This window comes from Osmerus mordax, chromosome 17 (genome assembly GCF_038355195.1).
Source record: "Osmerus mordax isolate fOsmMor3 chromosome 17, fOsmMor3.pri, whole genome shotgun sequence".
Taxonomy (NCBI): Eukaryota; Metazoa; Chordata; class Actinopteri; order Osmeriformes; family Osmeridae; genus Osmerus; species Osmerus mordax.
Window position 1 is genome coordinate 4076052 of NC_090066.1, and position 17249 is coordinate 4093300.

The 17249-nt window shown below is 45.6% G+C and overlaps 1 protein-coding gene across 2 annotated transcripts; it reads left to right on the top strand.

Annotated features, from left to right (window-relative positions):
- The first annotated feature begins 2055 nt into the window (after nucleotides 1-2055).
- LOC136960145 (TBC1 domain family member 15-like) lies at nucleotides 2056-17015 on the top strand. Of its 2 annotated transcripts, XM_067254504.1 has the most exons (16): nucleotides 2056-2101; nucleotides 2524-2622; nucleotides 2812-2962; nucleotides 3674-3884; nucleotides 6447-6549; nucleotides 8224-8469; nucleotides 9947-10075; nucleotides 10367-10470; nucleotides 11778-11872; nucleotides 12621-12740; nucleotides 12965-13065; nucleotides 13407-13506; nucleotides 14797-14894; nucleotides 15131-15247; nucleotides 15619-15705; nucleotides 15834-17015. In XM_067254504.1, the coding sequence occupies exons 1-16, from the start codon at nucleotides 2078-2080 to the stop codon at nucleotides 16089-16091; spliced, it is 2043 nt and encodes a 680-aa protein (XP_067110605.1). In that variant the 5' UTR covers nucleotides 2056-2077; the 3' UTR covers nucleotides 16092-17015. The 2 variants fall into 2 exon arrangements, with proteins under 2 accessions (XP_067110605.1, XP_067110606.1); XM_067254505.1 differs by lacking the exon at nucleotides 8224-8469.
- Nucleotides 17016-17249: the final 234 nt, after the last annotated feature.

Sequence of the window (17249 nt, forward strand, 5' to 3'; positions counted from 1 at the left end):
TAGGTGTCAAAAACTGTCATTATTTAAATTTGAAACCAATTTTATTAGTACACAATCCTTCAAGAGTTTTTTCTGAACGTTCTACCGAAGTGTTGTACAGATTCAATAACGCTTCAGACAATATCCATCAACTTACATTTAGTCATTTAGCAGATGCTAATATCCAGAGCGACTTGCAGTAAGTATAGGGACATTCCCCGAGGCAAGTAGGGTGAAGTGCCTTGCCCAAGGACCCAATGTCATTTTTCACGGCCAGAAATCGAACCGGCACCCTTCTGATTAATAGCCTGATTCCCTAACCTCTCAGCCATCTGACTCCTTACAGCAGTTCCTACTTTTTCATGTTGATTAGCTTGACAGCTCTCAGCTTTTCTCTGACTACAGAATATGTTGCTGTCTGGATCTCCAGTCAGCAGGCCAAGCTGTCTGCAGAGTCCCCTCGTGGCTGAGGAAATTGTAAGATTCCTAAGATGAAGCTGATGCATGATACTATATCTGAAGAGGATTTTAATCCCCATACATGTATAGTGTCATAGGGTCAGTCATCCCCTCTGTCTGCAATTGATAAACACTGACAATACATCTGTGCTGCTCTGAAGGTTTGTAGTGAAGAGATCTGCCTTTTCAAGGACTGAGCACCGGATTCAGTCAGGGCTGAGGGATTGGGACAGAATGCTAATGATGCTATATTCCCTTGGCAGCCACCGGAAGCTAGGTTAACTGATCGTATTCACACAGAGAAACCGGACACTGGGTCACTGTCCTCTTGGGGATGGGGACAAGCAGGGATTGGTGCAAGCAAAGCAAATTATGTAGAGGTCTATATCTCGAATCCAGTTTTAGGGTTGATTATAGTATGTATAGTAATATATTTGATATACATCATACACCCTAAAAATACATGGTGGTAGTAGTAAAACAGGCCAGGTGAATGAAATATGCACAGCTGCTGGGCTGCACAGCCATACTGACTTCAAAGATGGTGTAGGTCAGTGGTTCTCAACCCTGGTCCTCAAGTGCCCCCTGTCCTGCACGTTTTAAATGTTTTCCTGTTCCAACACACCTGATTCAAATGAATGGTTGTTAACAGGCTTCTGCATAAGTAGATAACGACCCATTCATTTGAATCAGGTGTGTTGGAGCAGGGAAACATCTAAAATGTGCAGGACAGTGGGTACTTGAGGACCAGGGTTGAGAACTACTGGTGTAGGCAATGTTGAATGTAAAAGGGAATACATGTATGTGGGTGGAGAGCATTTCATGACAGGTCTTGTTTTCCATTTCCGTGTTTATGTGTTTTGTGGGAGTGGCTTTGAAGGGAGGGGGTTAGCTAGCTTTGCAAAACTTATCTACACCAGCTTCAATGTGGTGTTTGGCCGCTGGGTGGCGATAAATCAACCTGAGACTAACATATTTGGGCTTGAGGCATCACTGACCTGTGCAAATAGCTATGCAGTCAGTTTTACAGTGAAACATTTGTCTTTCTTTTTGTGAATTTAGCAGTTTAGCACTGTTTTTCACTTAACAGGAACCACTTATTAAGGCTTTTAGCACTTTCAACGTGTGCGAATTGAGAACAGATTGTGTCCAGTGAGGCTGAACGCTTTGAGAGTGATACATCACACCTCCAGAGCCTCCCACTGTCCCCCTTGAGAAACAAACCTTGTCATCTCTCACCTCCTAATGGATTCCTTTGTCCAAACAAAGATTGTTTCCTGGATCCTGACTTCTGTTAATGGAACAATTGCAGCTTTCCTCTGCCATGAAGTGGCAACGAGGTGCTGTATATGTACATTCATCTGCTTTGAAGCCAGGAAGGAAACCTTGATTTCTAATAAGTAAACAGCTACTATTTCTGAAACGGAAGTCAAAATAATAAATCATACCGAATCAATTCAGATCGTATCATTGTGACATATCTCTATTGGTAGAAGACAAAACTGTCTGGGACTAAGATCAAAATAATTCATGGTAGGGAAGATCCCTTTACAAAAAACTATAACAAAACATGACCCCGTGTCACGTGGTGGGATGTTCAGTGCGCGTCATTGTAAACACAAAATCGACATCAGGTGACATGGCGACTTCAGCGAACTTTAAGGTAGGTAAAGTTAGAAAATACTTTTTCAACATACGCTATTCAATCCCATTGTTTAGAAAAGTGAGAAGGTGGCCACACTTTATGGCAGCGTGTTGTAACCCTGCAATTTTTCGTCAATTGTAGATGCCAGTTAAAGCTGTTGCATTAGAGTACAATTTAGACTGGTCAAGGAAGTGTCGCTAATGTTTAACAGTATGTTTGCTAGCTAGGCCAGGTATCGTGCCCATACGGATCATAGTTGCCTACCTAACCAGCGAATATTATTTGCAAGTGGTATTTGCTATATAGTTAACAGTAGGCCTGGCATATTTGACTGTGAATCAAATACACCCTCACCCCCCATTGTTCTCAATCGGGAACGGTCAGAGTTCTACTTCCTTTCCTCAAAACTGCTTTGTGTTCATTAACGTTACCCTCCTCAGGTGGTTTTTGAAAAAGAAGGCGTGTTTATGCACACGGACCCGGAGATAATCGATGGACAGGACTCCCTTACATCTGGGCGTCTGCAAGTCATTGATAAAGTAAGAGGGGGCAGGCAACACATTCACTTGTATCAATCTACACCCAAGCCTAGGAAATGCACTTTACAGTCTTAATGCAGTCGATAGGTTCTAATGACAAAAGTCACACAAGTGTCATCCAATGATTACATCCATAATGGCACACTGGTAGTTGAAGTTAAGATACCTGTATTTCTGTCCCTTCTTTAGAGTGGGGAAGTAGTGGTGGAGTTAAATCCAGAGGAAGACCATACCCCCTCCAGTAGGAAGCTTGAGACTCAGCTGAGCTGTGAGGCAGAATGGGATCTGCTCAATGCTGTTTACTATAGGAAGAGTCCAGAGCCCTGCAGCACTGAAACAGGTTGGCACTTTGGTCGTTTTTACAGTCATCTATCCATCCTTTCCCCCCCTCCTTTCATATGTCCTGTAATCAGTAGACTAACTTGTTCTAGTCCAACATCCTGGCTGCTCTGAATTCTAAACAAGTCCTAGCAAGACAAACAAGGTGAAAAGGGCAACATTCCCCTCTCAATTCTCTCTCTCTTTCTCTCTCTCTCTCTCTCTCTCTCTCTCTCTCTCTCTCTCTCTCTCTCTCTCTCTCTCTCTCTCTCTCTCTCTCTCTCCCCCTCTCTCTCTCCTTCTCTCTCTGTTAGCTCCCTTCTCAGTCTATTTACCTCCATTCCTCTTTAGAATCCTTAAACACTTTCATAAAGCCTAGCTCTAGACAGGGTAGTTGCATGGATTAATTTTGAGACTAGAGGAGAGAAATCAAAAGCTTCCAGTTTTCCTAAACACAGCTGTGTTCATCCCTCCCCTCGTCTCCCCTCAAACTGATGTTAAACATTGGCAACATATGTAATGCCACTGTACACTAGCAATTCCTTGCAGTCCTTTTCTGTGTATGTGTGTGTTTGTGTGCATGTGTTTCCCTTGTTTTTTTGTTTTCCTCATTTACAATCCAGGTGTTCCAAATCAGATGTATTAGAATGCAAGCTCCGTGCTTCAGAATCAGAATTCATTCTTTTCATTTTTGTGTGTGTTCCCCACCCTTCTCTGTTTTACTCCCCTCCAGGTGTGCCCAAGCAGGCTTTTTGTTTTAGTCTGAGTGTCCTGGACTCTATCAGAGTGAAGGAAGAGGGCTGGTCCTACCTTGAACTCACCCTGAAGGACTACAACAAAACAGCCCCGAAGAACCACAGTTCCCAGACTCATACCCTCCACTTTCACCAAGGAGGATGCCAGGCCTTCCTGGATACCCTGAGGAGATATGTAGCACTCATTCCGTACGTATATGTACATTACTCAGTTGGGCCCCAGAATAGGAAGGCAATGTTTTTTGGAAATGCTTTTTTATTTAACCATGCCCCAATGCGGACAATCTTTTGTAGCACTTCAAACATCCACCACCAGATGGAGCTATAGGACCGCAGGAAATTCTGTAGTCTTGTTTCATGGCATCCTATAGAACAGGATACCTTTTTTTTTCTACTTACCTTTTATTTTTACGAAACAGCAAACAAAGATAAACAAAGCAAGAAAGCCTGTGTGGACCACTAGCCTGCTTATCTCTAGGCCTTTTCAACCCCCCCCCCCCCCCTGGTCTACCCAGACACCTTTTCATGAACACTCCACACACACGCACTCACACCCATATCTCTTTACTTTGGCCTCCCTGCCCCCATTTCTCTCTCTCCGTGGATCCTGACCAGCTGTCTCCATCCTCTGGTAATAGCAGCATGCCAGCCCGACTGACAGCGGTTGGATCCAAGGCAGGGCTTGCCGTCAGGTTCTTCTTTAAGGATATGCCACCTGGTGATGTGACGCGGTTATTAATGATCTTTTCCTTTCTCCTCGGGCTTCACTCATGATTTAAGGCCATTTCTATGCTTATGTTTCATCTCTCCCAGTCATACACACAGTCTGTCCCTGACATTATATGAATGTGGTGGTGAAAATGATGGACTGGACTCATGGTTGATGTATAGCGAGAAAGCCAGGGATGGAAGGAGAGAGGAGGAAAATAAGGTGACTAAGAAAGAGAAATGTGGAGAGAGAGAGGTAGGTAGGTAGAGAGAGAGAGAGATAGGGAGACAGCTAGACGCATCGGTCTATTTACCCTTATCTCTGACCATTGTAGTGACTTATACCTGGCTGGCTGCCTGGCTGGTTAGTAGCCTCTAACCTCGAATGTTTCTCTGTTCGGTTGACTGACTGACTCGCTCGCTGGCTTTAGCTGACTCTGCCCAACGATTTTGCAGGCTGGCTGACAGCCATATGTGACTTGGATGTCACTCATTTAGAATAATGAGTTGGTCCCAAGCACACGGTCCATCCTAACCATGCATTTTTATTGGCTGATTATAACCCATTAAAGACCCCTTCCTCAGCAATTAACATTTACTTAAATACCAGTTATGACCATGGTATATGGATTATGTGATCTATAGGTGATAAATGTACAGTAGATAGTTCCCTTTTCACTCCATCCTTCTCTCTTTTCTTTTCCTCTTTCTAGCTTAGAGTGGAACTAGGGGCTTGTGTTCAGTCATGTTCAGCTGGCTCCATGTGAAACCCCAAAGAATGGAGACGAGTTCATTTAGAGCAAGATATGAATATTAGCTCATACGGCTGCATGTTATAGCAGCCAGAGGTTCAATAATAAGCTGCTGCCCCAGAACAACTGCTTTGTTGGTTTAAGATGGGAGGCTAAAAGTCTATTCCATCAAGGTTAATTAACTTGGTATGGCAGTCTCTGTTTGAACTTACTTTAAGATATGTTAGAACTTTACTTACACCTACCCAGTGTTACTGAAGTGGAAAAGATCTATATTCCAGTCCAGGGTGACAGTGTTTGACCAAGTCCTAGGCTACCTCACTGTGAAGACACCAGTACCACTTGTTTGGGTACAGTCCCTTCTATCCTCTATTAGAGAACACACACACACACACACACCTCCAGGATCAAATACGGTGTCTAGCTCCCAGTCCCTGTAATGTGATCTTACCTGAACCCTCTCCCCGTCTCTCTTTTCTTCCTGTCTCTGGAGAACAACAGCCAAGGCTGGGTGGATTAGTCCATCTTTGTGAATGAGAAGATGCTGTATCTTCACCATGCCCTGCTATCCTTCTGTGTTTTATCTGTTCCAGTCTCTCTCTTTGGAGCCCCAGAGCCCAATTCAATTTCCAGGCCAAAATTGATTTTTCCTCCTCAATAATTCATGCCCGGCTGGGTAATGGAGGGGGCTAGTCTTACTCACAAACACTGGGCAGCAGTTAGCGGATCACAAACACTAACAACACATAGTTAACTCCTCTGACCTCCACTGCCTGTGAACTCAGCTCAGAGTGCCTCAGCCAACACCTGTCACAAAACAGGCCTGGGCTGTAGCAGCTAAGGATAGGGAGCAAGATACTACATTATGCACCATATGGCTGCAAGACTAATTATCAGTGTGTTTCAGTGTGGCCGTGCACCTCACAGGCCCTCTTTGGTGGAACGTTCCAGATTAGGTGCTAGATCGGAGATGAGCTGGTTTGTATGTGTAGACACTGGTGGGGGAAATCCCAGAACCACTAAGTTTGACGGCTGTGGGATGGGGGTCGTTTGTGACTTTCTTTCGTTAGTGAGACTGCTCTATTGAATGCTGTATTCATCTGCAGTACCTTGGCGTTGTTGCACAAACGGTACACTGGACGGGTCAGATCTGTAAGAATGTGTCTTCCTATCAGTTTTTTTTCCAATCTCTCACTCTTTATTCTTGTGTCTGTCTCATCTCTCGTCATTTCACACACTGCCTTCTTATATCTTTCTCTCTCTTTCTTTGCTCGCCCCCCCCCACCACCAGGTCTCCCAGTGATGAGTCTCGTCTCCAGGTCAAGTCCCATGGAGCTGCTATGGCCCAGTCCTTTGAGAACCTGCTGGACGACGCAACTTTTGGACTCCTCCAGGTCTGGTCTGCAACACAAGCATGCACACTGCACGGACACGGACACGCACAGTGCACAGTGCACAGTGCATGTATCAGACTGTAAAAGACTCACACACGCACACACACTGGACCTTTGTTCTGACTCTCCATAAACGTCCTCTGCCCTCCCTCAGTGTGCTAGGGGCTCCAGTCTTGTCTTTAATGAGTTTGTTAATGAGGGCAAATTCTGTTGCTGGGTTTTTATGAGGTCTCCGTGAAGGCCTCGCAGTGTCTGGGGAGGAAAGGCAGGGGGAGTATACCCCATCAACACAGTATATGACTGGGCTGTGTTGGTTTATTTGGGGGGGTGCACACTCACTGTGTGTGTGTGTGTCTTTGTGTGTGTGTGGATATGGTTGCGGGTGTCATTTTTGTGTGTAATCTACCGTGCTCGTGGCAGGTTTTTTTAGGGCACATTGAGACATTAATATTTCACCATTAATTTGTTGTCCGTCTGAGACATTTGACTTTGTAAGTATAAAAGCTTTACGAGTCCAGCGAGCTGTAAGCCAACTCTCTATTACTAACTAATGCCTGCATAAATAAACCCACACCTTCCTAATAGTGTCCCTAATGCATTCTGGGCAAGATAATAGCCTCCACATTATTTTGATATGACTATCGAACATTGTTAGCATTGTTGCTGTACACATGAGCTTTTTAAGCGCTAAAAGCTTACCTCACCCTAGCCTCTCATTAGGGCAACGTGTGGAGGAGACAAGTGCTAAGCTAGCTTGCTACTGTAGACAAGGCTAGGCTATTACACTGGCGTTTAGCGTAGCCGTGGATCTGTGGAGAGGTTAATGAGGCCTGACTGGATAATAACGCCGGGTGGCCTTCCCTCCGCCGAGGTCAGCGCCGTTGGAATATTGTTTTGTAATGCGACTTCAGAAATCCAATTGCAGAGATGAATGAGCGCGTCAGACTTCCTGTTAACCAAAGCGAGGAGGAAATAGATTGGCTCTTTGTGTAACGGCTTTGATTTTATGGGTCTTTTGTAGTACGGGGTAAAAAATGAGGGGGTCTTGGAAGCTAGGGTGTGTGGATGTCGAGGCTCAGTTCATATCAGGAGTTAGGCCTGACTATGTGTGCATTTGTTCAGATGGCTGCTCTGTGGACAGAAACAATGGTGCTGTGTTTGTAATGTTGTCTTCCATTAAATTCTTGCAAAATCTTTTTTTTCGGACTGTCAGATAAAATCCACACATCCCACTGTCTGTGCTTTCATATTAACAAGGTGTCAGCGCCTGGCAGAAGTATTCAGAAGCCTGCACTGCCGTGACTTATTTTTTGAGCCAGTGTTGCCTACGTCAGGATAAGACATCTCTAAAGCAGCAGGCTACAGTACATGCCAGTGCACTGGGCACGTTTCCACTGTGTGGGCATTTCACACCTGATTATGTCACATTGTGGGGAAGAACGACAGGATCGTGGAGGCCTTCCTCACAGGGTGGGTGAGCTGGCTGGGAGAACAGACCAAGACTGATCAGTCCAAGACTGGACCAAGAAAACAGACCAAGACTGGGTCTGCTGTGTGTTTGCCACCATGAAGTTTCTTGACCAGAACTTATTTTTTCCTACTTTGTGTCTTATTTTCATCTCACCAATAATACATTTCCAGCCATTCATCCGTCTCACCTTGTGTGCTTTACAGAAATTCAAAGAAGACCCAATAACTGCAACAATGGGAGGCCTTTCCAAAGTCACCCACTACCTCTTTGACGCCTTCAAAGGCCCAGACACGGAGCTCCATGAAGGGCCTGCTGAGGAACTATTCCAGGGCCTAGATGCAGAGCTGCAGCAGGGGCCTGCCAGAGGGTCCTCAGACCTGCTGAGTGATCATCTCCCAGGTCTGGACTTTAACCAACAGGAAGAGCCGGGCTTTGAGGTCATCACCAGGGTTAGTTTGGCTTTGCCCAGAAACACACAATACAGGTTGGAGCAGAACTGTATCATGGAATTGATTTTATGGCCACTCAAAAAATCCCTTCCTGTGAATTGTTTTTCGTTAATTGGAGTTGACCCCTGGCACTGAGCGTTGCCTTGGTAACCTTGACAGGAAGCAAGAAACTGGCCACAGTTGTGATATGTGTGATGAGCAACAACTTCACACACACACTCACACAGCATTAAAGGTAGCTGTGAAAGAACCATGAAGAGTTGAGAATCACTGCTTGTACCACTCCCACCTCTCACAGCTCAAGTGCGACGCAGGGCGCCAGATCTGTAATTTGATTTCGATTGCATTAACCTCTTGGCTCACAACTTTATTACCGGGTGGAAATCATTAAAAAGGAGAGCTAGAAATTAGATCAATATTGCAAATATGCTACTTTACCTTTACAGAGACCTCTATGAATTAGCTTAAAAAGATGTTACCAGACTTTATATTGGTCTATTAAAAAAAAAGTTTGAATCCTGGTTGCTGAATGCTGATTCTGATGAGGTAGGAAGTACTCTGTAGAGCTCTCTAGGTTCTGGTTCATGGACAACGTCCATGAATGGAAACATGTTCCATTGTGTGCAGAAAGTTACAAAATCTAGGCTATGCTTGTTATTTTGGGGTGTGTGTGTGTTGCTACTCCTGCAGTGTGCCTGGGTTGGCGTCAGTACTTATCACTCTCCTCATGAATTATTGAGTCCTGTTTAGTCCCCGGTACTCTCCCTTATCAGGCTTAGTCCCCATGGAAACGAATCTCCCAGGGTAACACATTTACACACACTCACAAACACGCATACACACAGGATCCCATGCTGGTATTCAACACGATACTCTTACTGTGCTCATGTTGGTTTCCAGTCTACTGTACCTTCTCACTCCCAGCTTAGCCTTTCACTAGTTCCCTGGTTGGATCTCTCTCACACACACACACACACACACACACACACACACACACACACACACAAACCCTTTAAAACTAATGTGGTTGCCCAGAGGGAGATTATGATCTTATAGACCTCAAACATCTCTCACAAACTCGCACACATTGCAAGTTTGGCCTAGCTCATTGACATGTATTCATGCTGCACCATGCATTGTTATTGATGTCTCTCCATACTCCATACACTCCCAATGTCTGGTGTGAGCAGCATTGTGGAAAGCTGAACTTCAATTATCTCCTATAGTCTGTGACAGCATCATGTCTAGTATATCCCTGCATGGTTTTCAAGCACTCTATACAATGTTAAAACCGGGTAGATATTGTATCCCTGGTGAACCACAATAGCTGTATGTTTTTCTGATGGGGCTTGGTTGTAGTGTTGGCTTTTTGGCTGACTGTGTTGCTAATGCTCTGGACTGCTGTCTCCCTATGGGTGGTATGTGTTTGCCCCCATGCTGGGTACAAGTGTTGATGACAGCTGTGCTGCTGTGCCAGGTGGACCTGTCTTCCAGGCCCCGGGTGCTGCGGAGGGACCCGGTGACGGAGGAGGAGTGGAGCGTCTACATGGACCAGCAGGGACGACTCACTGACGTCGACAAACTCAAACACGGCATCTTCAGAGGGGTAGGAGCTGCGCGCGCGCTTGCTTGTGCGGTAAAACGTGTAGCGGTGCCGTCTCTGCTTCTCTCCTGGCTCTCAACAATCTATGCTGGGTATCCTGCAGCCTCCAGCAAACACACAGCTAGCCCAAACACACTGATAGTGGAGGGAAGAGGTTTGGAGCAGAGCCCGCTGTGAAGCAAAGCCTCAGGAACACTTCACACGCCACTTCCTGCCTTTTAGATCGTTCACACCCCCACTAGATCCTGGTCTCACATTGTGTGTGTGTGTGTGTGTGTGTGTGTTTGTGTACAGGGCCTGAGTCCTGGCATGAGGAAGGAGGGTTGGAGATTTCTTCTGGGGTACTTCCCCTGGGACAGCACTCTGGAGGAGAGAACCAGCTTAACCAGGAGGAAGACGTAAGACTCGCACACAGTTTTCCAACTCGATATTAAAGAAAAAGAATCCTGGTTAGGAAATGCATGGTGCGCGTGTGTATGGCTGGATCAGAGAAGAGACACCTGTGCACAGAAGTGCGGTGTCCCCCTCTCTAGCGGTGCAGGAAGACTGATGAGCCAATAGGAGGAGCGAGCCAGGGGCTAAACATGTCCCTAACTGGGACTGGTGATGAGGCTGCTGCTGTTTCTATCCTGCCCATCTGTCTCTCCCATAAAGGGATCTCTTCCCCTGCTGCTCCCTGTGCACTCCGCCCTGTCTCAGCTCTCTCTGTCTTTCTCTCTCTCTGTGTTACTTATTACAGTTGTTTTGTATGTCTCTCCCTCGCTATTATTCCCTCTCTCTTTCTCTGTCTCTCTCCCTATTTTTCTTACTCTCTCTCTCTTTCTCCATCTCTTTTCCAGAATAGTTGTTGTGATTGTTATTGGTAAAACACACTGAGGAACATTCACTCGAGCGCACACACACCAACACACACAGGCTGGTCCTCCCGCAAACTTTTCCCAACGGCACCAAACCTACAACACCATGAAATGTTAATAACGTTTGTACCTCGCCAGGTTTATTGCCACTGTTAAAATGATTTAATGCATGCAAAGCTCTCCTGGAATGCAGGTCGCAAATATGAGGGAAGTGCATCAGCCATCGGAAATAATCATGGTCTCAACTTCATCGTTTCTTAGAGAGAGAGAGAGAGAGAGAGAGGTGGGGAGGGGGGATGGGTTGAGGCGGAGAGAGAGAAGGGAGTGAAAAGAGTAAAGAGTGTGTGTGAGAGAGAGAAGGGAGGAAAAGATAAGTTGTGTGTGTGTGTGTGTGTGTGTGTGTGAGAGAAAGATAGAGAGAGCAGGGTGCAGCTCTGTTCAGTGAGGTTTATGTCCCTGTTCCACTCCTCTGTGGAGGATTACTGCTACCATTAAATCACACAGCCACTCATTAGCAAGACGCAACAAGATGGCACAACTGACATGGTTTACATTACTCACACACACACATTTCCATCTCTTGATATACGTCTCTCTAACTCCCTCTCCATCTCTATATATCTGTCTCTTTCCCTCCCCTCTCCATCTCTCTCCAAACTCAACTGCTATTAACAAGCAGCAGAATTTTACAACTGCAAACGGTTCTGTTCTGTTGTCCTTTTCTGAACCCTATATCTCTTGTCATCTCTCTCTCTCTCTCTCTCTCTCTCTCTCTCTCTCTCTCTCTCTCTCTCTCTCTCTCTCTCTCTCTCTCTCTCTCTCTCTCTCTCTCCCTCTCTCTCTCTCAGTGATGAGTACTTTAGGATGAAGCTGCAGTGGAGGTCAGTGAGTGAGAAGCAGCAGAGACGGAACACCAGGCTGAGAGACCATCGAAATCAGATAGGTACACCCAGTCCACAAAAAGGCCTGCCGAGAGATGTTGGCCGCCAGACAAACCAGGTATCAGATACTCAGCATGGGCATGTTATGGCCCAGCCTTGAGATCAGTGTGGCTCAAATGCACCACGTTTTTCTCCGCCCACCCCCCCGCCCACTCTCTCCCAGTCCCACCTGTATCTGTTGGAGAATGTTCTAGTTGCCTCGCTCTGAGTCGGCTCTGACATTTCCTCTTGCCCCCCACTCAGAGGCAGCATTAGCCCCTGTAGAGGAGCTAGTCTCTGGGTGAATGTGCTCCCTGACCACCTCCCCGCCACCACTGGCTTTCTGTAAATGTCATGTGGAATGGGTATGGAGATGCCAGCCGGCTGGGTGCACCGCAGAGCAGACTGTACCATTGAAGAGCTGTTTGGGTCCATTTAGAGATGACACTCTGTTCTTTATCGCAGAGACACACACAGCAAAGGGTTCAGGAACCATTCGTCTGGATCTCCCAATTAATTAGACAGATTTTGGAGTTCAACAGGGTTATGGTTGCACAGTGGGGCGCTTTCAGGACAAAGGTAGTTAGTGTGGTACGCTGTTGTGTGTAAAGACGGGGTACTTACTAGGGTTTCTAATTCACACTTGGCGGATAGATATACAAGTAGGTCGATTATTCTTATAAAGTATTCAAATAATTTCTAAATGTATGTGTTTATTCAAATACATTTTCTATAATGCATGCTGTTGTTGCATGTTGTTCCCTTGGGCAGAGAAGGATGTGAACAGAACAGATAGAACTCACCGGTTCTACGAGGGGGACCAGGAGAACCCAGGCCTCATCCTGCTGCACGACATCCTCATGACCTACTGCATGTACGACTTTGACCTGGGTAAGACCCCCACACGCGCTCACTGGATCATACAACTCACACACTCACCTTGTTGGACCCGCTACAGCACACGTAAGACACACCACAACACACCCATGCTACTTACTCATCCTCACATGTACCCTCCCCACTACACGCACACACACACACACACGCACGCACACACACATACAGGCGGTATGTTCTCCTGTTAACCTTGTTGTGTGTTGTCTGTGTGTGACTAGGGTATGTGCAGGGCATGAGTGACCTGTTGTCCCCTATCCTCTACGTGATGGAGAACGAGGTGGAGGCGTTCTGGTGCTTCATCTCCTACATGCAGCAGCTGGTGAGATGGAGGGAGAGGAGGAGGAGGAGGAGGAGGAGGAGGGAGGGGGGGGGAGAGATGGAGGGATGTGGAACGGGAGATGGATGACACTGTCAGTCTGTTGTAGGAGTGAGGACAGAAAGAGAGAGAGAGAGGTGCGGGTCAGGGGTTAACCATGTGAAGGTCCCTCGAAGATGACGAGATGAGAGAGGGAGAGGTGACCTTCATGTCTCTGTTTGGAAATAGGGATGAGAGAGGTGATTTCACGGTGTTGTGGTAAGTGGAAGGGGAGCAAGGTCTTGACTTTTACTGTGTGTGTGTGTGTGTGTGTGTGTGTGTGTGTGTGTGTGTGTGTGTGTCAGCACCACAACTTTGAAGAGCAAATGCACGGCATGAAGACTCAGCTAAGCCAGCTTGGCACGTTGCTACGCTTACTGGACCCCACATTCTGGAACTACCTGGGTAGGTGGAACACCAGTCGCCCAATCAGCTCTCAGGCGTCTCAGAACTTAGTCAAGTTAATGCTTTCATTGTTTTGATTAGTCCTCCTCCAACTGCTACAAGGACCTTGAACATTTAAATGGTAGTCGTTGGGAAGACACTTTTAATCCTTAGATACTTTTAATAAATAAGGACTTTTGCACATGCATAGTCAGACACACACACATCTTAACCTTGGCCTCCCACCTTTCAGACAGCATAGCATTCTCAAAGACTGATGCTGTATTTATCTGAATTGTAGCATTAGCATCCAAACATCCATCTCTATCAACGCAGGGGCAGATAAAGACACAGCCAAGGAATGATGTCCCTCTGGGAGCAGGGAGATGGAGAGAGGGAGAGAGAGAGGGTTGAAGAGAGGGTGGATGAGGGAAAGTTATAGAGAATCATCAAGTGTGGAAAATAGTGAGAGAAGATTGGAGCTCTGTGTGACTGAGTGTCACTAATGAAGGACCGAGTATTATGGTCTGTTTCCTGAGAGGGTTTCCATGGTGCAGGTCAGGAGTTCATCTGCATCTCTCTTTGTCTCTCTCTTTCTCAAACCCCCTGCCTTGCAACACTGATAAGACCTGCAGAATTAGGCTGCTCCAAACACAGTCCTCTGATTGGATGACAGTGATTTATCACTGGGCAGTTTAGAGTCATTACTTTTCATGATTAATTTTCCTCCCGGCCCGTTGCTCTCAACGACAAACTTATCTGCATTTGCTGAATAACAACAGCCCGGGAATTTAGAGAGCTTCCTAAGAACAATAAACAAGTAAATCCAATAATATGTAAATTAAAATGCTGTTATTTATGGCTTTAATTTGAGCAGGAAAGGTTAGATGTAGGAGAGGAAGAGAGGAGGATGAAGGGCGGAGGAAGAGTTAGTGGAGCTGTCTTGCTCCCGATTGGTCGTTTAATTTATGACCCGTTTCAAATTATTGACCTTCTCTGACCAGGATAAACTCTAACTCTGAGACAAACTCACTCAACTTTTATTCAGAGTTCAACCCACTAAACTCTCAGTTCAAGTTGAACGAGAGTCTTCCATATACAGCCTCCATGTTGCTCCATGGTCCCTGTTAGCTAAAGCTTTAGCTCCACAGTATTACTGTTGCGCTTGTTGCCCTTGGCCGTGTTTCCCAGATTCGTTAAGAAGATCTTAGCGTTAAGAGCTTCTTAACGAATCTGGGAAACCCGGCCCTTATCTGTATTCCTATTGGACAGTTTATGTCATGCTGATTACCGTGTGTTGCGATTGGACAGAGGCAGAGGATTCTGGGTACCTGTACTTCTGTTTCCGCTGGCTGCTGATTCGCTTCAAGAGAGAGTTCATCTTCTGTGACGTGCTGCGACTTTGGGAGGTGAGACCAGGTTTAGTGATCTCTCTGTCTGTCTCTCTCTCTGTCTGTCTCTCTCTCTCTCTGTCTGTTTGATTGAATGGTCTGTAGGATTCATGGCATCAAGGATTTGTCTAGACGCAACAGACAAACTGTTTGGTTAGTAAGTTAGGAATAATGATGTACAGACACATGAATATACTGTATATATATATACGAGTATGTGTGTGTGTGTGTGTGTGTGTGTGTGTGTGTGTCAGGTCATGTGGACAGGCCTGCCTTGCCAGAACTTTCACTTGCTGGTGTGTTGTGCCATACTGGATGCAGAGAAGCACACCATCATGAACGAAGGATATGGCTTCAATGACATCCTCAAGGTAAAAGTGTGTGTAAGCTGTTACCATGGTTATTGTTCAGGCCCCTAATTGAGGGAGATATTGTGATGGTAGGAAGCAGGGGTGAGAAAGAGAAGAAAAAAGGAGACAAGAGAATAGATTGAAGTCTCTCTTTTCCTTCATACTGAGTTGAGCACAGACAGATAGTGCTGATTAATTATCACCTTTGTGATGCAGCATATGTGCTAAGAACTGAACATAAGAGAGCTCCCACAATCTCATTCATTCATTTCAGCGGTCTGGTGAGCTGTATAAGGAGGAGATGGTCTTAACAGGGTATACAGTATGTTGTTCCCTATATGTATAGTGTAAATCACGACTAGCTTTTTAATGATGTATGTTTGTGTTTCCAGCACATCAATGACCTGGCAATGAAGCTGGACCTGGAGGTGGTTTTGGCCAGGGCCGAGGTCTTCTATGAGCAGCTCAGCACCTGTGAGGTATGGAGGATCCAGGAACAACATCCATGACTTACACACCTGAACACTGCTGAACGGCTTCGAAGCTTTGTTCTTGATTATCTGCATTATTAAGTTGCTTGCTAAATTAACATATGTAAATGTTATAGGACATCTCAGTGGTGGAGATCCTGGGTTTGGACAAAGAACCAGAATCAACAGAACTAGTCCATACACCAAGGCCCCCTGAAGCACAGACACCAGGGACAGGCGGGACAGAGGTTCCAGAACCTTCTCAGTCCACAGAACTGGGCTTTCCAGAACCGTCCACAGAGCAACAGGATCCGGTCGCAGACCGCACCCCGGACAGCAGCACACCTCTCCGCGAGGCCGGACGCGACATCTACAAACTAGCCTACATATCATAGCGCCGTCCTCCAGCACCCCTCCTACTCTCCCAGACAGAGACCACTGACTGGTGCTCTGGGTTGCCAAGAAGAGGAATATATTTTCACTGTTCAGGTGTATTATTAGAAGATTCTGATTGGTGGTAATATCCTGTCAGTCATACATTCAGCTAGCCATCCAAAGATTCTGTCAGTGGGCAGTTAGACTTCAACTCCCCATTGGTAGACACTTTTCTTAATCACGTGATAATGGTCCAAAATGGCCCAAGTGCATGTGTTTGTGTGTGATTTATCTGAAAGGTAAAGGAGAATGTGGGTAATGTTTGATTGGTTAGTTGTGTGTGTATAGGGGTTTGGTTGTATAGCCCTATGATTACTCCGTTATAATCTCAGGGACTCCGTGAGAAATTATGAGTGCAATTTCTTGAGACTCTCTCTGTCTCCTAGGGTTTGAAAAGCGATATTTGACAGGACTGTGTGCCCAGCATCATTGTGTCTTGTCAGTCCGCCTGAGTGGTGGGCTGTCTGTTTTGTCCTTGCCTCCTCCAGACATGATTGGAAAAAACATCTAAATCTTCAGCCAATCAAGTGTACTTTTGTCCATGTGCTGTACCTACAGATATTTTTCACATCTGTTTGTGATACACACATCCTTAAGAATGTCTTCACCAAGACTACGTTTATTTTGTGCATGTGTATATGCGTGTGTGACTTTTAAGTCTGAAAAAATAATGCTGTTTCATCTCTTTGTATGGACAAATACTTTTATATTCACAAATATATTTATATTTCTAGTCTTTTCAAATAATGTGTAGATATATTGTATGGTACGTGGATATATTGTAAATGTTTTATTTTGAGGTTCCTAAATTGTTACCCTCAAAATAACAGCTGTTCATACCATAGCGTTTAAAAAAAAAATACAAATGTATTAAATAAGGAATACAATAACTACCATGTCATTGTGTTCGGCCAAGCCATTTAGCCTGGGTACATCTAGACTGAATCAATTTTCCGTTTACAAAAAGCATTGCACTGACTAACACACACACACCCACACCAACTTATTCAGTGAAGCCCTTGAGCTGTGTCTCAGCCAGGCAGGCAGGCAGGCAGGTGTGTGTAGTGGTGTGTGTAGTGTCCTGAGTGGAACAGTTAGCCAGGGGGGTTATATTAAGC